The sequence below is a fragment of the Gopherus flavomarginatus genome, chromosome 22, assembly GCF_025201925.1.
Source record: "Gopherus flavomarginatus isolate rGopFla2 chromosome 22, rGopFla2.mat.asm, whole genome shotgun sequence".
Lineage (NCBI taxonomy): Eukaryota > Metazoa > Chordata > Testudines > Testudinidae > Gopherus > Gopherus flavomarginatus.
In genome coordinates, this window is record NC_066638.1 from 7,641,264 (window position 1) to 7,663,823 (window position 22,560).

Below are 22,560 nucleotides of genomic sequence, written 5' to 3' on the forward strand. Positions count from 1 at the left end.
TATGTCTATATTCAGTAATCAAGACAGCAGTAGTAGGCTGAACTCTGGCAGATTAATCTTTAAGTCACATTACCTGATGCAACTGGAATAATATATAGAGCAGTCCAAACAATAAGATAACTTTATAACCACTCGGGCAAATTGGCATAATAAGAGAAGGAGTGAAGTGTCAGCCAGCTGCTGATTTGACATATCTAATGAGTGCGGGTTTACCTAAGTATTTAACTGCTAATCCTCTGATAAAGATTAGTGGCCAGATGCTAATCAAAACCTTTCAAATGTTAACGTTTATACACTCGTTCAGTACTTCAGATTGGACTGATTAAGTACTAACCTATTAGTGGAGCTTCACAAACTCAGATGCATGAAATCCCATTGTCATATGCAATCTCCTTCTTATGGAGTTCTTTTGGTCCCAGAGGTTCTGCAGCAAAAACGTGGGTTCTGGTATTGGGCAGTCATGCAGGGTAAATCCTCTAGACTCATTATCCTCTCTTCTCAAGGGTCCGAGTGGCGCATTCCCTTCTCCCAGTGTCAGGTTGTTCGGCTCTTTGTAATCCAGCTGTACTCGCTGCAGGTTCTTAGAGCTCTATCCACAAGTACTAGGATTCTAGCATGATAGTGGTTCACTCCTTGTTTTGAAAAGTAGCCGACGTCTCAGGAATGGTAAAGTCCAGCTATCTCCCTGACATATGCTCTTATTCTTTGGTAACTAATGAGTTAAAGTTGTATTTCTTCCAATCATGCTCCCTGGGACAGGCACAGGTAGTTTATTTAAGCACTTACTCTTTTTTTGTTTTTTTTAACCATTAAATAACTGAGACCATTCACCCTTCCTAGTGCACTAATTGACCCTTTAATGGGCTCAGAGTGAAAAGCATGAGTGTTAAAGTTCTCTGGTGGATGTTTTTTTTTTTAACTTCATAAGTCAAAGTGGGCTGGACCGTAATAAATTATTCAGGCTGTGATTTATGTAACAATACCCACACTTCTACACTGGAATGGCTGTAGATTGTTTTGAGGATGCTCTGAAAATGGAGAACCACTGTGATCTCAGAGCATCAGACCAGCAGTGACTGAAAGAAACCAATTATGCAATATCATTTACCCCAGCTGGCAAATTTCTATCAAAATATCTAATAATTCTGATTGCTTCACCACTAACCATAGTGGAAAGAAGTCCCTTAGGTGAAGAGATGTTTCTGAGCCATTTCTCTGGGATGTTTTATCTTCTTAACTCTTTGCACCTGTATCCTGAGTGTTGTTTTTGAACATGTCTTCATTTCTTGCTTTAGAAAAGGGAGGAATGCAACAGGGTTCTGCAGCCTTCCCAAAGCAGCAAAAAAAGAAATGTCTCCTCGGTTAGGGTGTGTCCTGCTGGTCACTGTTTTATACACACTGCAATTTAAATTTTTTAGAAGACTGTTATTTTCTTGTCTCTAGCAGCAAAAGAAATTAATGCTCTGCATGCAGCTTGGTGGGGGTAGGGGAAGCAAGTGAGTGGTCTGGAATGGCACAAAAATGAAAGGGAATGTTCCAGCCCTGATTTGGGGTGTATTCCCCCACAGCTGGGGTGAGAGGGACTCTCTTGGCATATCCAGTCAGCCCTTGAGAGCCCAGCCCAGACCTGGAAGACCCTCACCTTTCTAGGGGAAAGAGAGATATTGCAACCACTCTAAGGGATTTAGTGGTTCTCTTTTGCCACCTGCAGTAGCAGCGCTTTGCTTTCATTTTCGCCAGGATGAAAAGGAGCAGCTTATTCAGTCGAAGAGCTCCGTCGCCAGCTTGGTTGGGCGGTCCAAAACCATCGTTCAGCTAAAGCCACGAAATCCGGACCATGTCCTGAAGAGCACCATCTCAGTCAAGGCTGTTTGTGACTATCGCCAGATCGAGGTGAGCTGATGGCAAGGAGCCTGCGGGCTTTGGAGCGAAGGGAGGAGAAGAATCCAGGCTTGTGCAGAGGGTTGGGGGAATAGCGGGGAAGCAGAAAACAGAGAAACTTGGACCACTTCTATAGCACTTTGACGATAAGAAACAACAGCAAGTTAGGGAGGGGATGTATAAGGAGGCGGATGGAACAATTGCCTCTTCTGGAATAGCTTCTCCAATGGTCCTGATCTTTCTCTGAGCAGTAGCAGAGGTTCCATTCCCATACCTTCTTGCCAAAGACTTGCCCAGGTAGCATCCTAGCATCACTGAATTTCTCCTCCCTTCCTCTCCAAACAGCTCTCTGAGGTGATTCGCAATTTACTTCACTTTTGCTCGATTTTAAAGTGAGTTGGTGGAAAGCCTCCTTTCCTCAAGTAGCCCTACTGGAGTTTCCCAGAAAGGGATCTGGCCACAACAGAAGGCTTTGGTGGGTCAGGTGTTGGATTGCAATTTTTTTGTTGTTGCCTACGTAGATCACCATCTGTAAGAATGATGAGTGTGTGCTGGAAGATAATTCCCAGAGGACCAAATGGAAGGTGATCAGCCCTACTGGCAATGAAGCCATGGTCCCATCTGTGTGCTTCCTGATCCCCCCTCCTAACAAAGAGGCAATTGACATTGCTAACAGGTAACTAAGCATTGCAATTCACTGCTTGCTGCTCATTGTGGGTTGGAATTCCAGAGCTAGAATGACCAAGAGATGCCTTTAGCTGTTCATTATGTTCTGGATTATTTATACTGAGACCATCCAGATCTGTTTTGCTTGGGAAAAGTTTAACCCCTCATCCTTGCTGGGAATTGGGGCTTCATGTTGTTAATATTAATTGCAACAGGTGAGGAAAAACCTGAACACCCCTTCTGGCTGCTCAAATGTCCTGGTGTGGCTGCCCTGCCTGGAGAGGGGCCTGAGGGCTCCTGAGTCTGGCTGGCCTGCCTGGTGGAGGAGGCGGCTCTTGCAGTGCTTCTGCTGCTGACTTCACAAGAATGTTTGATGTTATATTTCTGGATGGTTGGAGATGGCAGCACGCAGGAGAGGGGATTCCCCAGTGGGGATCTAATGCATGTGAATGAGAGAGATATAAGGCTCCTGTCTGATTCTGATCAGGGCATTCTGCAAGCCTTACCATTGGCTCTACTCAGTTAGGCTTGACCTTGGGTTGTTATCTTAATGAGCTAAAAGTTAAAGGCTGAATTTGAATAAGCACATGCCTGGCTCCGTGCTGTAACTGAGAATGCTGGGGGACCTGGGCTGTCATGGAACTGCTATCCTGTCATAGGGTTGAACAGCTGTACCAGAAGGTGATGGCCCTCTGGCATCAGCTCCATGTGAACATGAAGAGCCTGATCTCCTGGAACTACCTGCGGAAGGACATTGCCCTGGTGCAAGGCTGGAATATGGAGAAGGTACTGTACAAAGCTTCCCAACAAATCCACCTGTCCGGGTCACTGTAGTGTAGGCTGGTCTTCTCCGGCAATGGAAAAGCTCCCTTGCTTTGGCTGCCTAGTTGGAGTTGGAAATGATGCCAAGGCTTCCTCGCCTGGGTAGGGAAAACAAGGAAAATGGCAAGAGATGATTCAAGGGTGAAGGGTTAGGGCGACTGAGGGATCAGCCTGAGGGGCACAGTCTGAGACAGTCTGGCTCTGGGGGGTTCAGAACAAAGAAAGAGAGGTGCAGCGACCCTAGCATCAGTTGTTTGCTCCTGAGCTATAATCAGCTCAGGTGTCCTAGGATTGATGCTCCTTTTTACTTAGGAGTGAACAGAGATGGAGGTGAGGGGAATGAGGAAGGGGAGGAAAGATCCAGGGAAGGCAAACACCTCATAATATCATTCCTCTTTCCTTGAAAGCATGGGAGAGCTCTGTTCAGGCAATAAAGATTATTGTAATGGGGGGAGCGAGATAAAAACCCAGGCAAGACGACGGCTGGCCCCTAAAGGCAGTGCTGCATCATAGCGTGACCAAAAGAGCTGTCCTGTCCGAGAAGGGGAGACTCACTAGAAACTGCCTCCTGGCAATGGTGGTCACCCTTGAAAAGATGGGTGTCTTGCTAGGAAAGGAGCATGTGAATTAATGCTTACGGGAGTGTGTGAGAAATGAGAGACGCAGCCGGGTAATTCGCAGTAACTGGGACCTTGGTCAGGGCAGTTTGGTGCAGAGTTCCTTATTGTTAGTCTTTGGTTTTCCACAGCTCAGATCTCTGGCCCAAGGAGAGTGCCAGCAAGCCATGAAGAGCCTGCAGGCGCACTGTGAGGACTTCCTGCAGGACAGCCGGGACTCGGAGCTCTTCTCTGGGGCCGATCGGCTGCGCTTGGAGGAAGAAGTGAAGTCCAGCAAGGAGCACTTCCAACAGCTGCTGGAGTCCATGGAGAACGGTGAGCTGGGAGTGTTAATAGACTCATGTGGAGCTATAGGGGCTGGTAGAGATGTGGGATCTACAGGTGCTCTTAATTTTTAGACTAGGTTGTGAGTGTTAGCTTTGCAAATGGCTGTTCTCTTCCCTGCTGTTCATTCGAATGTGCGGCCCTTGTTGGGGAGAAATAGCGCTGGCAAATGGTGCCGATTAGGTCTGGGTAGCGGGGTCCTTGCTCTGCTGCCAGTGGTTAAATGTTAGGTCCTCGCAGCTGTTGACTGGCCTTGGGCAAATTTAGTTTCCATCTGAGTAGAGAGTCCTGTGTTCGCTTCTCTCTGGGCAGAAGAGTGCAGCCACTTGGGTCTGTGGTTCCTAATTGAGACTGATCCTAGATGGGGGTTTTTTTGGTATGTTTGTGACTTAACAGAGGACAAAGATGAGACGGTTGCCAGGATATATCTCTCTGAGCTAAAGAACATCCGTCTGCGCCTGGAGGAGTGCGAACAGAGACTAGTGAGGCGAATCCAGGCCCCAGGCAGCACCAGAACAGATGGTGATACTATCCAGGAAAACACCTTCCGCATTGCAGAGCAGGAGGTCAGTACTTCCTGCAGGTTTGAAGGAACCCACTGTTGGTCTAAAGAGAGCTGCTTCACAGGGCATTGATACCCTGGCATAAATCTTATATAGGGAACTCACCTGCTTCATGTAGCAATCCCGTAGAGGTAACCTTTTACTCTGAGGTCAGAAAGACAATGAAGGTATCTTTGTTCTCTTGCCTCCACGCCTTTTTGCATTGTATACCTTCGCCCACCCCATGATGTCTCCTCACTTCAGATCCCCAAGGGGAAAATGTCTATTGTCATATAGCCTGGGCCTATCCCTCAATCCACTGAGACTAGCACATACTGCCTTTTTCCCAGGCTGGCTGGGCAAACATCTATTGCAGAAAGTGTTCCTTCTTGAAATCTGAATAAAAAGTTATAAGAAGCAACAGTTCCCAAAGCATTGATTGCAAGTGGCCTTTGCCACCACTGAGACCAGAGCATCCCGATCTGATAATGGAAAGGAATGAAGAAAACGGTGAAATCTGCAGAATTTACAAGCCCTATTTAAACTTCAAATGATTCTGCTAAATAGACTTTTAAGCTGGAAATGTCTAATACTGGGCGCTCCTTGCATCTCATCCTGTTCACTTTAGCTTCTGTCTCCTGGGTGTCTGCACTTTATTCTGATGTTAATTCTCTGCCTCCACACAGCGCATGCAGGAGGATTTACGGCAGCTGAAGTCTGACTTGCAGGACGTTTCTGAGAGATGTGACAGCTTCCTACACAAGTCTCCAACAGGGTCCAGTGCCCCACACCTGCGTTCTGAGCTCAGTCTACTGGTAGAGAAGATGGATCATGTGTATGGACTCTCTTCCATCTACCTGGATAAGTGAGTCAGAATGTGCCTATTTTCTGGAGTTGAGAGAGAATTCTATATGGGCAGAACTAGCTATGCTGCATGGCTACCCTCTCTGAAACTGGGTGAGGGTAGGAATTGCTCTCATGCTTCTTAAGGGGGCTTAGGAATGTCTAGGAGATGCTGTAAATTCCAGACTCCAAGGGGTGCCAGGCAGTGGTGCTCCAGAATATTTGAACGTTAGCATCGAGGTGACTAATTATTCCCACTTTGGGGATGGGAACGTCAAGATGAAGTGACTTGTTGGAGTTGCTGTTAAAACTGGGGTTAAACGCTGCTATTCCAATCCCTTATTCTAGAACTCAGACCACTAGATTATGCTGCTTCTGTGTTCAGTTCTGTTTGATCCCTTCCATTTTAATTGAAGGTGTTTTAGAATATCAGGGGCATATATAGGGGCTTGTGTTTACTGGCTTCTCCCCTCAGAATCTAGATTCCATTACGGCCTTTTCTTCCTGCTACTCAAATGTGAATGTTGGGTATGATCCAGAGCGATCTGTTCTGTTCCTCTCTGCTGCTTATGATCGAAACGACTTTACAATGCAGAATGTCCTCCGTTCGAGAAGTCACGTTTCCTTCTTGTCTTTACATGATAGGTTAAAGACAGTGGATGTTATTGTTCGTAGTACCCAAGGAGCAGAGTCCCTGGTAAAAGGATATGAAGTGAAACTGAGCCAAGAGGAGGCAGTCCCTGCTGATCTAACAGCTATTCAGTCTCACAGAGCTACATTAGAGGTTGGTAACATTATGCTTCCGGTAGCATCCAGTAGAAACTAGAATCACTCCAGGCATGAGCTCTGGCATTCATTGAACTGGATTCTCCCCTTTCCTTACTGAATTTGCATTATAGTCCATCCCCTCTTCTTGCTGGTGAGTGATTGGAGGCTTTAATTGAGTTGACATGATCCTTACTGCTTTGTGAACTGTAGGTAGAACAGCTGCCTTGGCAGGCACCATCACTTCTGCTTTTTTGCACGGCTGATGTTAATTGCACTTGGCAGCTGCAGCGTGCGTAACTCTGCGATGCTGAATGCACCATCATGACTTGCTCTGAGCTGGGCTACAGATTCCTATGTTTTGCACCTCCTGGTCCTAGATTCAGCCAGATGGTGGAGATTATGGAGCTGATAATTGTTCCTAAACTCCACAGGGCAATGCAAGGCAGAGCTAGATATTTGCCTATCCTGTCTTAACTTTTCTGTATTTTTAGATGCTTAAGTTTGATTGGAGAATTCCATGTTGTACATACTCACCAGCAACTTCAGCTAAACTTTCTGGTCTTGGTAGTATGAATTAGGTGTCTTGTTGTTTGTTAAAGCAATGGCTCAGTGATGCGAAGAAGAAGAACGCTGTGTTCTCTACATTGGAAGAGGATATGGCAAAGGCTAAAGTCACTGGCGAGCAGCTGTATCGTCTGAAGCAAGAGCGCAGCATTGATCTAGAGCGGTACCAGGAGAAGGGAGCCCAGCTGTGGGATCGCTGGCAGAGAGTTGGCTCTCAGATTGAAACCCGGTGAGACACTCCCTTCTTGTTCTTGCTGCTCTGCCGGCAGGGCCTCTGATGGAAGCTTGTGCCAGACTTGGAACTAACTATCGCATTTTTCCAGCTGCAACTTCTGCTAGCAGCCAGAGTGACAAATGCCACCATTAAATATAGGAACTATTCCCATTTGAGGGAATGGCAGAACTTCATTCTCTTTCTCTCTCGTCCTCCTCCAACATCATCTTTTGAGTTCTTGACTCCCTTTCTCTGCTTTAACACCCCTTGCCTATCCTACAGGCTCCCTTAGCAGCTGCTAACCTTTGCCAGGCTGATTCTATGGAACGCCTTTCAGTTCTGATCTGGATCTTTGGATCTTTACTGGTTGCAGACATTGCCACCCTTAACATACCATAGCATGGCTGGAAACACCCCCTCATGCTCCCTGTCCCGCAGAGCTGGACGTGTGGCTTCTGTAAATATCCCCAGGGAAACCTCGGCTTTAGAGGTTTCTCTGCATGTGTCATTGTTTTGACACGATGATTTGAGTTTGGTGATGGTTTCCTTTTTGCATTGGTCCTTTCAGCTGTTCAGATCTGGAGAGTATCCAGGAGGTGCTGAGGGATTACCGGGAGTGTCATGGAGAGCTGATCCAGTGGATTGAGGAGACCACTGCCCAGCAGGAATTGATGAAACCTGGGCAAGCAGAGGACAGCAGGGTGCTCTCTGAACAGCTAAGCCAGCAGACGGTAAGACAGAAAATGGCACTCTTCTAACTGGAATAGGGTTGTTGAAAGGAGTCAAACAAGTATTTTTTTTTAAATAAATCTTTTGTCTCGTAAGCTTCAAATCATTGTTCTCTCAAGGACTGAATGACTCATGGGATTTGCAATAATATATGTGCATTCACCTATAGCTTACCAGAGCAGATGCACCTCAGAAGGGTAATAACTGAATGTTACCACTGTCAGCAGTGCATTCACCTATGGTCTCCTGGTAGCACTTAGTGGTCGCATCAGAAGCACTTAGGAACAAAGGGCCAGCGGTTAGGGTGCTAGCCTGGGACATGGGAGACCTGGGTACAAGCCTCTGCTCCACCACAGATTGCCTGGGTGACCTTGGTCAAGTCCCTTAGGCCCAGGTTTTTGAAGGTATTTAGGTGCGTAACTTCCATTGATTTCAGTGGAGTTAGGGATTTAAATTTTTTTTTTAAATCTGGGCCTTAGCCGCTCTGTGCCTCAGTTCCCCATCCCCACAATGGGGATAGTAGCACTGTCCTGCCTCACAGGGGCATGGTGAGAATAAATGCATTAAAGACCAAGAAGCGTTCATGCTACATACAGTACTTAAGGAAGAGAGAGATCTAGATAATACTCCCTTCTCGTCTCCATAAAATGTCCACAGAGGCTGAGTTATCTTCACTCCTGGAGGTGCTGAGGCATGTTGGTGGGATGTTGTGGGAGAAGCTTAAGATCAAGACTGGCTGTTTTACTAAAAGATCTGCTCAGGGAATTGTTTTAGGGAAGTTCTATGGTCTGTTATACAGGAGGTCAGTCTTAGAGGATCACAAACCTTGCACAGTGTCTCTTTAACGTATGGGCAGATGGCAGAGCAAGAATGTCACCTGTTCTGTTGCTCGAGGTCTCTAGAGAACAAGTTAAATATGAACGTGGTCATGAGTCACAGAGGAAATAAGAGGAAAATTTCATTTACAAGGTAGGGGAAAAAATCTTTTTTTCTTTTGTTTTTTGTCAAAGGCTTTGGTTGTGGTAATCGACAGAAATCAGGCCAAGCTGGACCAGTGTCAGAAATTCTCACAGCAATACTCCACTGCTGTCAAGGTAATGACATGAATCTTAAATCTCAGGCGAACACAGGGCTCGATGTCAACTGCACAGTCCTTGCCTGCATCTTCCGTTCTCCGAAGCCAGGAGAGAGGCAAAACTCCTCTATTGTTGGCTTTGATGGTTCCGTCTTTATATGTGGAGAGCGGGAATTAGCTGCTAAGGGCTGGTCTACATTGAGGAGGGGTTCGAACTAAGATACGCAACTTCAGCTACGCTATTTGTGTAGTTCAACTTATCTGGCCGTCCTCATGGCGGTGAGTCGACTGCTGCGGCGCCCCCGTTGACTGCGCTTACCAATGGGCATCAATTAGCAGATCGATTTATCGCGTCCAGACAAGATGCGATAAATCAATCCCCGATACATCGAACACTACCCGCCGATCCGGCGGGTAGTATATACCTACCCTAAGAGACCTGAAAATGCCAGTCTTAGAATAAATAGGTAACAATTCAAAATCTTTCCGCACACACACACACCCCACCTTCTTTTATTTCCAGGACTATGAGCTGCAGCTCATGACATACAGAGCATTTGTGGAATCACTGCAGAAATCTCCTATGAAACGCAGACGCATGCTTTCCTCCTCGGATGCTATCACCCAAGAGGTAAGCAGCCTGCCTGCCTTCCTGCCTGGCCTTGCATGGGAGAGGAGTGGGGAGAGGTTCCTCTGCTCCTAGAAGACAGACAAACTCCTTTCTGCTGAACTCTTATATAAAAATTTCCACCCTCACTGTTTTTTTTATTAGCCAGAGAGGATGGCTTAGTGCTCTAAGCATCAGGTATGAAATACCTAGACTCCTTGGAACCACAGGTTCAAATCCCAACAGGGTCGACTCAGCCCTTCAGCCTTCCAAGGTAAATAAAGAGAGTACCATGCAGTATACTGTGTGTGGATCTTTTGGATGAGACCTTTAAAAACCAAGGTCCTGTCTGCTCCATGTGGATATTAAAGATCCCATGGTGTTTTTATAAGAGTAGAAGATTTGCCCCAGTGTCCTCGACCAAAACTTCTCCTCCCTCCCCACTGTTGTGCAGCATGCCGTGCGTCAGGTGACTGCCACCCTCCATCTCAGAGTTGCTGCATTTCAGTGGTGCTGTAACATATCTAGTCTGTGAAGTGCTTGGGGATCTTTCCGAATGAGAGGTGCTGTATCCATTTCTCACCCTGTAACGTACTGTGCTTGTGTCCGCCAGAGTTCCGACTAACGCATGGGGCTTTGTTTTCTTTTGTTTTTTGTTTTTAGTTCATGGATCTACGGACTCGTTATACGGCATTGGTAACGTTAACCACACAGCACGTAAAGTACATCAGTGATGCTCTCCGGCGGCTGGAGGAAGAGGAAGTAAGGATATTTTATAGCCAGGGAATTAGACCAATCTGCTTCATTTCAGTACTTGGAAAGACAATGAAGCAAATAATTAAGCAATCAATTTGCAAACACTTAGAAGACCATAAGGTGATAAATAACAGTCAGCATGGATTTGTCAAGAACAAATCCTGGCAAACCAACCTAATAGCTTTCTTTGACATGTGGATCGGGGGTAGGGGAGGGCGGGAAGCAGTAGATGTGGTATAGCTTGACTTTAGTAAGGCTTTTGATACTGTCTCTCATGACTTTCTCATAAAGAAACTAGGAAAATACAACCTAGATGGAGTTACCATACATTGGGTGCATGACTGGTTGGAAAACCGTTCCCAGAGGGTACTTATTAGTGGTTCACAGTGAAGCTGGAAGGGCATAATTAGTGGGATCCCGCAGGGATAGCTTCTGAGTCCAGTTCTGTTCAGTATCTTCATCAGTGATTTAGATAATGGCATACAGAGTACACTTATAAAGTTTGCAGACAGTACCAAGCTGGGAGGGGCCGCAGGTGCTTTAGAGAATCGATTTAAAATTCACAATGATCCGGACAAACCGAAGAAATGGTCTGAAGAAAATAGGATGAAATTCTATAAGGACAAATGCTTAGGAAGGAACAATCAGTGGAGTACAAAATGGGAAACGATTGCCTAGGAAGGAGTACTGCAGAAAGGGATCTGGGGGTGATAGTGGATCATAAGCTAAAGGTGAGTGAAAGTGTAACACTATTGCCAAAAAACCCCCCCCAACACTTAATTCTGGGTTGTATTAGCAGGAGTATTGTAAGTTAGACAGGAGAAGTAATTCTTCCGCTCTACTCTGCGCTGATTAGGCCTCAGCTGGAGTATTGTGTCCAGTTCTGGGTGTCATATTTCAGGAAAGATGTGGACAAATTGGAGAAAGTCCAGAGAAGAGCAACAAAAATGATTCAAGGTCTAGAAAATTACCTGTGAGGGAAGGCTGAAAAAATTGGGTTGTTTAATCTGGAAAAGAGAAGACTGAGAGGGGACATGACATTTTTCAAGTACATAAAATGTTACATGGAGGAGGCAGAAAAATTGTTCTCCTTTAACCTCTGAGTACAGGACAAGAAGCAATGGGCTTAAATTGCAGCAAGGGAGGTTTAAGCTGGACATTAGGAAAAACTTCCTAACTGTCAGGGTGGTGAAGCACTGGAATAAATTGCCGAGGGAGGTTGTGAAATCACCATCCTTGGAGATTTTTAAGAGCAGGTTAAACAAACACTTGTTAGGGATGATCTAGATAATACTTAGTCCTGCCAGGACACCGGACTAGAAGACCTCTCGAGGTCCCTTCCAGCCCTATGATTCTGTGATTCTGAATTCATAATTAGCACATTCAGAACTCCCAGGCCCAGTCGTCAGCTTCTGCCAGTGATTCTTCCTCTGCTTCAGACCCCTTTCCCATTTCCTGGTTAGAGCATATTTCAGTTCCTTCCACTGAATGGTGCTGGGCTCTGGCTGCGGTAATTCTGGGCCCCTCAGTACATTAATGCGGGATGTGTTCCTGTCTCCCCCATGTGTAGAAAGCAGTAGAGGAAGAGAAGCAGGAGCACGTGGACAAGGTGAAAGAACTCCTGGGCTGGGTCTTTGGTTTGAAACAGAGCACGCAAGTCAGGACTGGCCCACTCAAGAGCAAAGAGCTGGGAGACATTGAGAAATCCATCTCGGAGCAGCAGGTAAATCAGAAGGCCTGTGTCCCTCCCCCTCTCTCTGATAGGTACAAGTACCATGCACATAGTAATTTTCATACTGCTGTTATACATACTAAAACTACATTCTCCTGCTGGTTCTAACTGAGCTTTCCAAAACCACTGAAGGAAAGCAACCTTGATACCTCCTGTGTAACACTGAGCATGTGCTGTAATACACCTCAGGGGAATTGCTTCCTTTCTTTCCAGCCTGGAATTTAGCTTTCCTCTTGTTCTCAACAGGCTCTAAATGAGGAACTGGCTGCAAGGAAAGAGCAGGTCTCAGAGGCCATCAAAACTGCACAGATCTTCCTTGCAAAACATAGCCACAAGTGAGTATAGTACAAGTAGCAGTGAATAAGAGAAAGGAGATTGGGGAGGGGAGGGGTAGTACACCTCTTTGTCAGAAGAGAAGGTGATGATAAATGCAGAGACAATTAACCTCAAGTTATTCTAATGGCCAGATTACTCGACCACACTGCTGAGATTCCATTGGTGGGCAGGTAGTCTTTGAATCCAGGTGACCATTTAAATGGTGACCAGGTGTATGTGAAAATGGCAAGCTTTATCTCCAAAAATTCCCCCCAATAGAGATTCCCAATTTTGTTCCAGGTGATTTTACAACCCAGAAACTTTGCTTTTGGCTAAAATGACCAGTTTTGCCCCGAAGCATGAAAATTCAAATTGTGTGTGTTTAAACATACAAATGCATCTCAGTCAGAACAGAATTTAGGAGCTTTGATAATTTAGTGGATTTTAGCTTGAAAATCAGACCATGTGAATGAAAATAGGCCCATTTTTGCATAGGAAACTGACATACTTTCACTTTTTCCCCCCAAATGGAACCATTTTTGTGAATTGGAAATGGAATACAAAACCAGTCAATTTTGTTGCGACTCTTTCACCCCATCCTGGTAATTTACGACCTCAGCTATTTTGCTTAGTTTCATTCCTGATTCGGTCACTGTGCTCGGCACAGGGTAACTGGCATGACAGTGCACTTAACCTTTCAGCTGAGGCTTGAGCAGTGTGAGAAGGGGATTCCATTGTGTTCTTGCCATTTTGTGTCTGGAGAAGAAAATCTGAAATGCATGGAGCTGCGTGTCACTTTCTCGGACTCCATGAAGAGATTTCCTGTCCCATCTTGCAGGCTTTCTGACCAGGAGAAGGAGCAAATTTCCACCCAACTCAGTGCCCTAAAGGAGACTTACCATCAGCTCTGCAGCGATTCTGCAGAACAGCTCCAACAGCTTCAGAGCCATCTGGCCCAGGAGACGGAGCACAAGGTACTTTTCCCATCCCATCTATCGCATAGATCTGAGTTACCTTTCCTCAGCGCATGAAAGAGGCTTTGCTTGGTTGCGTGTCTCATGACCACCAGCCATTCACAGTCTGTTTGCTTTGTCCTTAATCTCACGTGATTGGCCACTCTTCCATGCTGTCTCTTACATTGCACTCAGGGGTCCGGGCTGAGTTGGTCATTGGAGGCCAAGTAGAAGAGGTTTTCGTATTCTGTTCCAGGTTGTTAGGGGATGGTTCTCCTCTGCAGTGCTGTTAATCAGGGCTGCTCCCCATGCTACAGAGTTGACTTAATCTTGTAATGGGAAAGAAGGGAGGTGGACATCTGATCTAATAAGGAGACAGAGGGGCCATGGGGTGTCCTTTCAGTTTTTTAAAGTAGACAGACCACGGTCATGTAGGACCTGGGTGAGACCTGCAAGCAGTGCTTAATTTGTAACGAGAGGTGCCAGGGCTCAAGCAATTAGGTGCCAGGGCTCTGAACTGCCAAGCCTAGAGGTGCCGGGGCTCAGTCCTGGCACACATTAAGCACTGCCTGCAAGGACATTTTGATTGCATCTCTTGCCAGAAGATCGGCTGCATAGAGACTGGTGTATGGGCAACCTTATTCACTCCTCCATGCGTAAATTGTGGAATGCACTAGTGAGAAATAGACTTGCCTTGAATGATAGGAAATTGAGTTCCTCTCTGTGTGGAATGCAGCCCTGCATCATCACCTTGATAGACCCTCAGCTAATCTGAGAGACCTTAACTAACTGAGTAGCTGGACCCCTGTCCATCTCCCATTTTCATCCGATAATGTTCCTGTCAATCTCTGTTTCATGTTACACTCATGTGCTAGGTGGGAAGGGTTGAAATTCCTTCCTATCACCTCTGTTATTGGTGTTAACTGTCTTCAGTCATTCATGGATATACCTGTATGTGTATCTAAATGTATATATATGTGTCCAATGGATATATCTGTGTGTTTGCTTGCTAGCTCCCTATATTTTGAAGCACTGACCAAATTGAACATGATTTTTTGATAGCCAAAACTGAAATTGGGTCAGGGAGTGAAATCCCAGTCCAGCGGATCAAGAGACAAGGATGGCAAGGCCATTGGGTTTATTTATGGGAAATCTAAACTCCCACCCTTTCAGTGCTGTATGCATAAAAATAAAGCATACCTATTTCTATCGAAAGAGATGTATTGCTATCAAGGTTCAGGTGTCTCGGTCCAGTAATTCCTTTTTTTCTTTTTCTTTTTTTTTTTTAGTTCAGGTCATTTTGTCACACCTGCTAGCAGCAGAAAACTCATGCTGACATTACAGCAACAACTCCGAGCTTAGAGGTAGCAATCTCCCCAGTTAAATTGTCATGTCATTAATGCCACCTACCTCACTGCTGCAAGAAAAGAAGCTAAAAATGGCCCTGCAGGTCCAAAGCGTGTGGGATGCCCATTCTTTCCTTTCCCTGCTCCTCCCACAGAAAGGAAAATGCTTCCATGCAAAAGTCTTCCCTATAGTTCACTGTGTTTTATTTACACAGCATGAAAATATTTTGGGGGTGTCAGTTTCTTTTTACAGTTCTGTTTTGCAGAAAGGGGTGTATTTTGCTTCCTAATTATGACAGCCTCCCAGATTTGTACCTCCTGGCTAACCGAGATTAGCACGGAGAGCAGAGTCGCTGTCACTCTTTGTGAAGCTCAGAAGTGGGATGGCATTAGAACTCTTTATATGAGGCTACTTTAGGGTTTCTGTTATGGACACTTGACTCGTATGAGGGAGTATCTTTGGGGCTATCATAGCATCATGGTACGGTTGCTTCATTGTAGAAGAGAGCACATGGAAAAGTGTTAACATTTGCTTGCTGGAAACATCCGAGACTCAGTGCAAGGGTATCAAATTAAAAAGAGGAAACCAAAGCAAAACTGCAACTCGCGCTATTTTGAGCATGATGTGTCCCTGTACAGTTTGTGTTTCATGTCAAGTATTGTTACGATTAACTGACATCCTTGCTTACAAGTTTAACTAACCCTCCGGAATTTTAAACACAAACCTCCACGCAAAGCGAAAAGAGGACGACCTGCGTGGGGGGTTCTTTTTTGCAAAAAAAAAAAAAACAAAACAGTCGCATGCTGGACGCTAACACCAAGCTTTACACTGTGTGTGTGACACGGCTGAGCTGCTCCATAAGGCTCTGTCTTTAACTGCTCCGGGCACACCCTGCAACTCTGGTAAGTAAAAGCCTTTTATGTCCCCTCTCTCTTCCTCTGTCTTTCTGTGGCTTGTTCAGTATGGAACGTGCATGCTGGGTTCTGCCAGCCTTCCAGTTCCCCCCACATCCACCCCGTAAAAAAGAGCGTGAGGGTAAATCCAGACCAACTCGCTGGAAGTTGTGTGTTTTGTGGGCACCATATCCAAGCTGCCACATCCTGTGGAACGTTCTCGTGACACATTTGCAAATAGAGAAATTTGAGTGTCTTGAACTGAATTGATTGTAGTATTCACAAAATCCAGGTTCCCGTATTTCCCCTCTGCGTAGGATTCCCTCTGGGGTATCTCCCAGTATCCCAGGATCTTGTTAGTGAGCAACGAGAGTGTAGAAACCAGCAGCTCTGGTGTACATACTGTAGGGGATGCTCATTCCCATTTCATCATCTTTGAGAAGCCTGCTCCCTCCTCAGCATTCCCCTGCTTGCGCTAATAACACCAAGAAAAAGACTTCCCAGAAATACTTGAGGCGGGTGCTATTCTCGGAGCCTCAGTCCTGATCATGTTGCTTTCCACCTTGGCACCTAGTGTAGTCTAGAGCTCTGTTTTTCCCTAGGCCTGGTCTTAGCTACTGGAGAGTTGGTCATTTCTGAAATACTCCAGGGAGGGAAGTTGTGGTGGCAGTGCCAGAGAACGCTGCACTGGAGCCTACTTGCATGGGCAGAGGCTACTTCCCTGCCCTTTGGTGCATGGCTGGTCTGCTGTTGCTGATGAGCTGGTATCTGCCATGGGGTTCCCTCTTTCCTGTTGGTGGCTGGCACTGCAGATCTGCATGGCATGCACTGTGGGAGTAAGTACACCAATGGGAGATTTCTGAATCACTGGGGGTGCTTTTTCTTTTGTCCTTTTGCCTCGTAGGGAGCACAAAATGGGGTTCATATTGTCTGTCCCCTTTTGCATTGAAATGTTGAAAGGCTAAAGTGCATGTTTGTCTAAATGTGTGTCTCTCTTTGTTGGTCGTTCACTGGGACATTAGAAATCTGGGATTTTACTGCTTGCTGCTTTGCTGCGTTACTGTAATGATGGGTGTCAGAAATGTCTCAGTGCTTCCACCCGGGAGACTGGATGAGCTCTAACACAACATGCAAGTTAGAAGATATAGAGCTGTTTACATGAGCGTCTCGCTCAGATGCACTCGGAGTTGCATGTCATACCCGTCGGGCCCTGGAAATTGAAACATCCCTGGACTTGATGCACTGTAGTTACTCGAAGTGATGGTTTGCTTTTAGCAGCCTCTGTGATTCTGATTTGATTTTTATTTTCTCTCTCCATTTTTAGGAATGTGACACAGTTGCGGGAGTGATAGACTTGGGCACAATGGAAATATTCCCTATCTTGGGTGCCATGCAGAAAGGTCTCATAGACCAGGACACAGGCCTTGTACTGCTGGAGGCTCAAGTTATCATGTCTGGCCTAGTCGTTCCTGAGACCAACGAGAAGCTCTCTTTGGCAGAAGGCCTGGCAAGAAACATCCTGGATCCCAGGACTTTCCAGGTGTTGCAGGAACTGCAGGATACCCTTCTTCTGATACGTCAAATGAGCTTTGAAGGAAAACGGTTTCTGCCCACTGTTTCAGCAATAGAAGAGGGAAAGATCAGTGAGGAAGTTGGATTGAAGATTTTAGAAGTTCACCTTGTTACAGGGGGTTTTAGAGACCCTTCAAGTCAGGGCCGCATCAGCTTGGAAAAGGCTGTTCAAGACGGCCTCATAACTACTCAGCTTCACTCAAAACTGGCATCTCGCCTGAGATCTTGCAGGAATTTGATTGACCCCAACACAGCCAAGAAAATCAGCCTGACTGAGCTAATGCAGCGATGTATCATTCACCAAGAGACTGGCCTGAGGTTGCTCCCCGTCAAGCAGCTGGCAGGTGGGATGGTGAGCCTGAAATCAGGGAGGAAAGTGAGCATCTTCCGTGCTGTCCAGGAGGGGCTAATAGATAGGCAAGTCACTGTGCGGCTATTGGAAGCCCAGCTTTTTGCTGGTGGGATTGTAGACCCCAGAACGGGGCACAGACTGACTGTGGGTGAGGCAGTGAGACATAATTTGATTGACCAGGATATGGCGTGTGCACTCTTGATCCGACAACTTCAGACAGGTGGCATCATAGATACTGTCACGGGAGAGAGACTGACAATAGATGAAGCAGTAAAGAGAGATTTAGTAGCCTCAAGGATTGCACTGGTGATCCTGGAATCCCTTTGGTCCTTTATGGGGCTGTTGTGGCCTGAATCAGGCGAGATCCTCCCAGTTGCAGATGCTTTAGAGCAGGGCATTCTGTCCACTGAATTGGCTCATAAGATTCTTAGTAACAGGCAGCTCATCAAGGCTCTCTTCATACCAGAAACCACAGAGGTCTTGACCTGGAAGAAAGCAGTAGATCATGGCATCTTGGGGAGAGATGTTGCCAAGAAGCTAAAATCTACTGTCATACCTGATGTGATGCCCAGTATGAAGCTGGCAGGCTCTGCAGCCAGAAGCCAACTGAGCATGGGCTCTGCAGGAAGGAGTCATGAAGACCAAAGTCACCCTCTCCTAAGGAGTGATGATGATAGGCTGATATTCCATTTGATGACCCACAGCTATATCAACATCCACAATGGCCACAAGCTGCTCCTAGTAGATGGGGAGTTAAATGATCTCACTAAAGCCGTTATACAAGCTCAAGAAAATGGATCAAGTACTCACCTGTTGAACGTTAACAAGGATGGTTACAAAGGTCTGGAAATTCTTGAGGAGATAGAAGACTGGGAGAGTACAAGTACTGAAAGGGAGCCCTGTAATGATTTGGCTTTGAAGCAACTTGAGTTTCAATTTACCTCTTTGGAAGAAGAGAAAGAAGTGCCAGAAAATACTTCTCAAGATGACAAAAATTCAGTGATACAAATTGGAAGTTTTCCGTCGAAGTATAAAGAAAAAACTCTGAATCTGAAGGAACAGGAAGAAATTTCTGCAAAGCGAGCTTCCATTCTGAGTGAAATTGATGCTGAATCTGCAAGAGAACAAAGGCTGACTGTAACCAGGAATGGAAATCAAATAGAATGGTCTAGGCAAGAATCTGTTAATGACCCCCTTAGAATCAGCTTTGAGCTGAAACCCAGAGAAGCAAAGGAAATGCTGATGGAGATGGGGATAGATTCCAGTGCTGCTAAACTTTTAATAGGCGAAGTCAAAGAGAGAGCACCTGAAATGGTAAGAGATGGTGTGAGAAGAGAAACCTACATATCTGTGGATGAATCAGAGAATACAGAGAAACCACAAATCATGCAAGAGAAAACTCCAAGAAGGGTGGAATCTGAAGTAGAGAGAAAAGCTGTTACAGATAAGAATTCGTTGAATAAGGAAAAAGCTAAGAACAGGTCAGTGAAAACAGAGGAAATTGTGCCTCTTAAAACTGGAGACGAGGAGCAAATGGAAGAAAGAGAAACAGAAAAAACGGAGAGTGCAAGAGTATTGGAAGTAGAAGAAGGGGATGTGGAAGATTTATCAGTTGATTTCAGTATTAGTGAAACTTCTATGCTACCCAAACATTCCATGGAACTGGGAGAAGACTGCACTTTAACAATGCTGGTGGCACAACTCCAAGGTGGGGGTATATACCATAAGCAGACGGGCAAGAATCTTCTTCTGAATGAAGCCATAGCTTGTGGTGTAGTGTCCAGCCACACAGCTGTTAAACTGATGGAGAAAATGAAAATGTTCAATGGCTTCTTTGACTCTCACACATGCGAATCGTTAACCACCGAAGAAGTCATTAGTGAAGGTCTGATGGATGAGAAACTTCTGCACAAGGTACTCACATCTGATAAAGCTATAAGTGGTGTTCTCGACCCACGTAGTAATACTGTCTACTCTGTCAAGGATGCGGCTGAGGTTGGCCTACTGGATGAGGAAACAGCATTGAGAATTTTAGAAGGACAAGTAGTTACTGGAGGAATTGTTGACTTGAAACGAGGCAAAAAAATATCAGTCACTTTGGCTTCAAATCTTGGCTTGGTCGAGCCCTCTAGTCAAGAGGAACTGATAAAGTTAGAGAAAGCTTCTAAAGGAAAAGATGCTGAAGATGAAACTAGACAGAAGCTCATTGGATTACAGGCTGAAACAAGTGGAATTATGGATCCTAAAACCAAAGAACCTTTAACTATTGTCCAGTCGGTTGAAAAAGGGCTTCTCAGTAAGGGGAAAGCCCTTCAACTCTTGACCAAACAGATAGCAGACGGAGGAATTATTCACCACATGTCTGGAATGAGACTTTCAGTAAATAATGCAATGAAACATGGATTGATTGATCAAGACTTGTGCAAAGAACTCATAAAGTCTGAAAGTGTGTGTCTGCACCAGTATGTTGATCCAGAAAGAAAGGAACTTGTATCCTTACCCAAGGCAGCGTCATTAGGGCTAATTAACTTGGACTTTCACGGTGAAGTCCAAGAAATACAGGCTTTGAGTGGAAGCATTATTGACCCTGTTTCTGGCCAGAGGCTGGCTTTGTCTAAAGCTGTAAAGGAAGAATTGTTATCTGAGACAGTTGTGGAAAAGGCAGTGTTGTCTTCTGAAATGAAACACGGAATTGTAGATCCTGAGAGCTGTATGATCATTCCCTACTCAGAATTTATAAAGAAATGTAAAATTGACATTGAATCTGGACAAAGGTATCTGGAGCTCATTCCCTTCCGAACAGTCAAGGACAGGGTGACAGGGAATGCTCTGACGTGTGCTCAGGCTGTGAACCTGGGGGAGGTAGATTTGTTGCCCACCTTGAGAGTACTGCAGGCTCAAGCAGACACTGGTGGCATAGTGGATGGTGCCACGGGCAAAAGATTGTCTCTGATGTCTGCTTTGGAACAGGAAGTGGTGGATGAAGAAATGGCGAGAATCATTGCATCGAACCAGATGATGGCTGGAGGGATTGTTGACACTAATAGTGGGGAGAGAGTGACTTTAAAGGAAGCTGTTGAGAGAGGATTAGTCAGCCAAAAATTAGCTGTGGCCATGCAGGAAGGCATTTGGATACTCAATGACAAGTCTGATCCTGAAGAGCGGAGAGAATATAAACACCACTCCCAGCAGCTACTGCAAAATGCAGCACCCAAAGAGGAAAGCTTGGCCATGGATAGTCCTGCCACGGAGATGACTGTTGATGATGAACACAAAGCTAGATGCGAAGCAATGGGCTACAGTGCAGCAGGAGATGCTGATTCTGACCGATTCCATAAGACAATGAGTATAATGAAAGAAGAGGTGCTGAAATCACTTCCTCTTGAAACTTCAGAGGACGGTGTAGTGGGTCAACTCTTAGGAGAGCCTATATTGTCCCCCGAACGTCCCTTAGTATTAAGCACAATACCTGTATCTCCAGATGCAGCATTTAAGACCCAGAAAAAAGAGATCAGGCAAAGCAGATCACAGGAATCCTGGAAAGAGGAATTGAGGGAGAGAGTAGAAGTAGCTGAGGAGACAGAAGAGGAAAGAGAGAGACCGGAGGTAGGGAGAGATCAATCATTTGCTGGTGAAATGATGCATCAGAGTGTTGGGGACAAAGAAGGACTAGAGGAAGCCTTTTTCAATGAAGATGGGGTTCTGGGAAAGACAGAAGCTACAGCTATGGTTTCTGAAGTAGGTCAGAGAAGCTTCGATGAGGAAACGGAGGGGTCAAAAGCAGTAGAGGCAGCATCAAAAGAATCAGTTTCTATGGATCAAAGAGAGGAAGGAATAGTCTCCATAAATGCTAAGGAATCCTTCAAGCTCCCAGTTGGTGATAAGCATACTGAAGACAAATCTGTAGATGAAATAACAGTGATGCATACTGAAACTACACCACAGAGACCAGAGGCAAAAATTCCTGAGATCAGAAGTCTTGGTGCTCCAGAAATGTTGAGTGAGGCTGATCTAAAACCCATGGGAAAGAAGAAAACTGAGATAAAGAATTCAAAGCAGATCAGTATCCCAGGAGAAATCACTAAACCAGGGAAATCTTCGAAGGAAAAACAGTCTCTTCCTATCGCAGATTCCAAAGAAACTTTGATGAGAAAGATCAAGGAGGAATTGATCTCAAGTATTCAGGAATCAGTGTGTGAAACAGCTGGTGGGTTGCTGAGTGGTGTAGCTGAACAAAAGCAAACAGAGATTAGCGAGAAACAGATTCCTGAAAGAGAAAAGGAAGCAACTGCATTGGGCCTGAAAGAGAATATCAAAGATGATCAGAAATTCAGCATTACCCCAAAGAGAGATGCACTCCAAGAGACAATCGGAGAGGAGGTCAGAAATGGCGAGGCCGCCTCTGTAACAGATAAATCAGAGGAAAAGATACCTCAAGCAATCACCAAAGAGGAAACCAGAGATCTGGTATCCCCCACAGTATGTATCGCAGAGAAAAAACCTCCAGAGTTAATTACCAGAGAGGAATCCACAGGTGATCTAGAATCCTCTGTAATCCCTGAACTAGAGAAACAAACTCTGAAAGAAACAACCACAGAGTTCACCATGTATGAAGCAGGGTCCTCTACAACCTTCAAATCAGAAGGAAAGACACCCCAGGAAATAACCAGAGAGGACAGCATCGGTGATCAAGAAGCACGCTTAACTATGGCAGACAGGGAGAGATGGCAAGAACCTTCCAGAGAATCTACAAAACCAGCCAAGGTAAATGGTGGTTGTTTTTTTTTAATTTCTGGGTATTTATGTATATTTGATATAAATGAGCATGATTTTGGACAAAGTTGACAGCAAGAAGGATAAATGTAGTGAATGTCGGGGACCTATTGGGAGTTGCAGCCCCAGAACATAGTAACTGAAATTGACTTGGCAAATGAAACTGTGATGTATTGGGGGAAACATTTGAATCTCAGTTATATTTTATGAGAATG

The 22,560-nt window shown here is 45.4% G+C and overlaps 1 protein-coding gene across 20 annotated transcripts in view; it reads left to right on the top strand.

The window, feature by feature from the left end:
* Nucleotides 1–22,560, top strand: part of MACF1 (microtubule actin crosslinking factor 1) — a 249,021-nt gene that overhangs the window by 120,465 nt on the left and 105,996 nt on the right. For 15 of the 20 annotated variants that reach the window (XM_050932168.1, XM_050932180.1, XM_050932181.1 and 12 more), the window contains 16 exons: nt 1,741–1,893; nt 2,403–2,557; nt 3,207–3,333; nt 4,118–4,301; nt 4,707–4,876; nt 5,539–5,717; nt 6,341–6,479; nt 7,063–7,256; nt 7,810–7,972; nt 8,981–9,064; nt 9,569–9,676; nt 10,316–10,414; nt 11,979–12,131; nt 12,387–12,475; nt 13,294–13,429; nt 16,973–22,336. In XM_050932168.1, the coding sequence (XP_050788125.1) occupies nt 1,741–1,893; nt 2,403–2,557; nt 3,207–3,333; nt 4,118–4,301; nt 4,707–4,876; nt 5,539–5,717; nt 6,341–6,479; nt 7,063–7,256; nt 7,810–7,972; nt 8,981–9,064; nt 9,569–9,676; nt 10,316–10,414; nt 11,979–12,131; nt 12,387–12,475; nt 13,294–13,429; nt 16,973–22,336 (7,497 nt within the window). Of the gene's footprint in view, nt 1–1,740; nt 1,894–2,402; nt 2,558–3,206; nt 3,334–4,117; nt 4,302–4,706; nt 4,877–5,538; nt 5,718–6,340; nt 6,480–7,062; nt 7,257–7,809; nt 7,973–8,980; nt 9,065–9,568; nt 9,677–9,837; nt 9,927–10,315; nt 10,415–11,978; nt 12,132–12,386; nt 12,476–13,293; nt 13,430–16,972; nt 22,337–22,560 lie in introns of those variants that run through there. The other 5 variants (XM_050932176.1, XM_050932177.1, XM_050932179.1 and 2 more) reach the window with 2 other exon arrangements.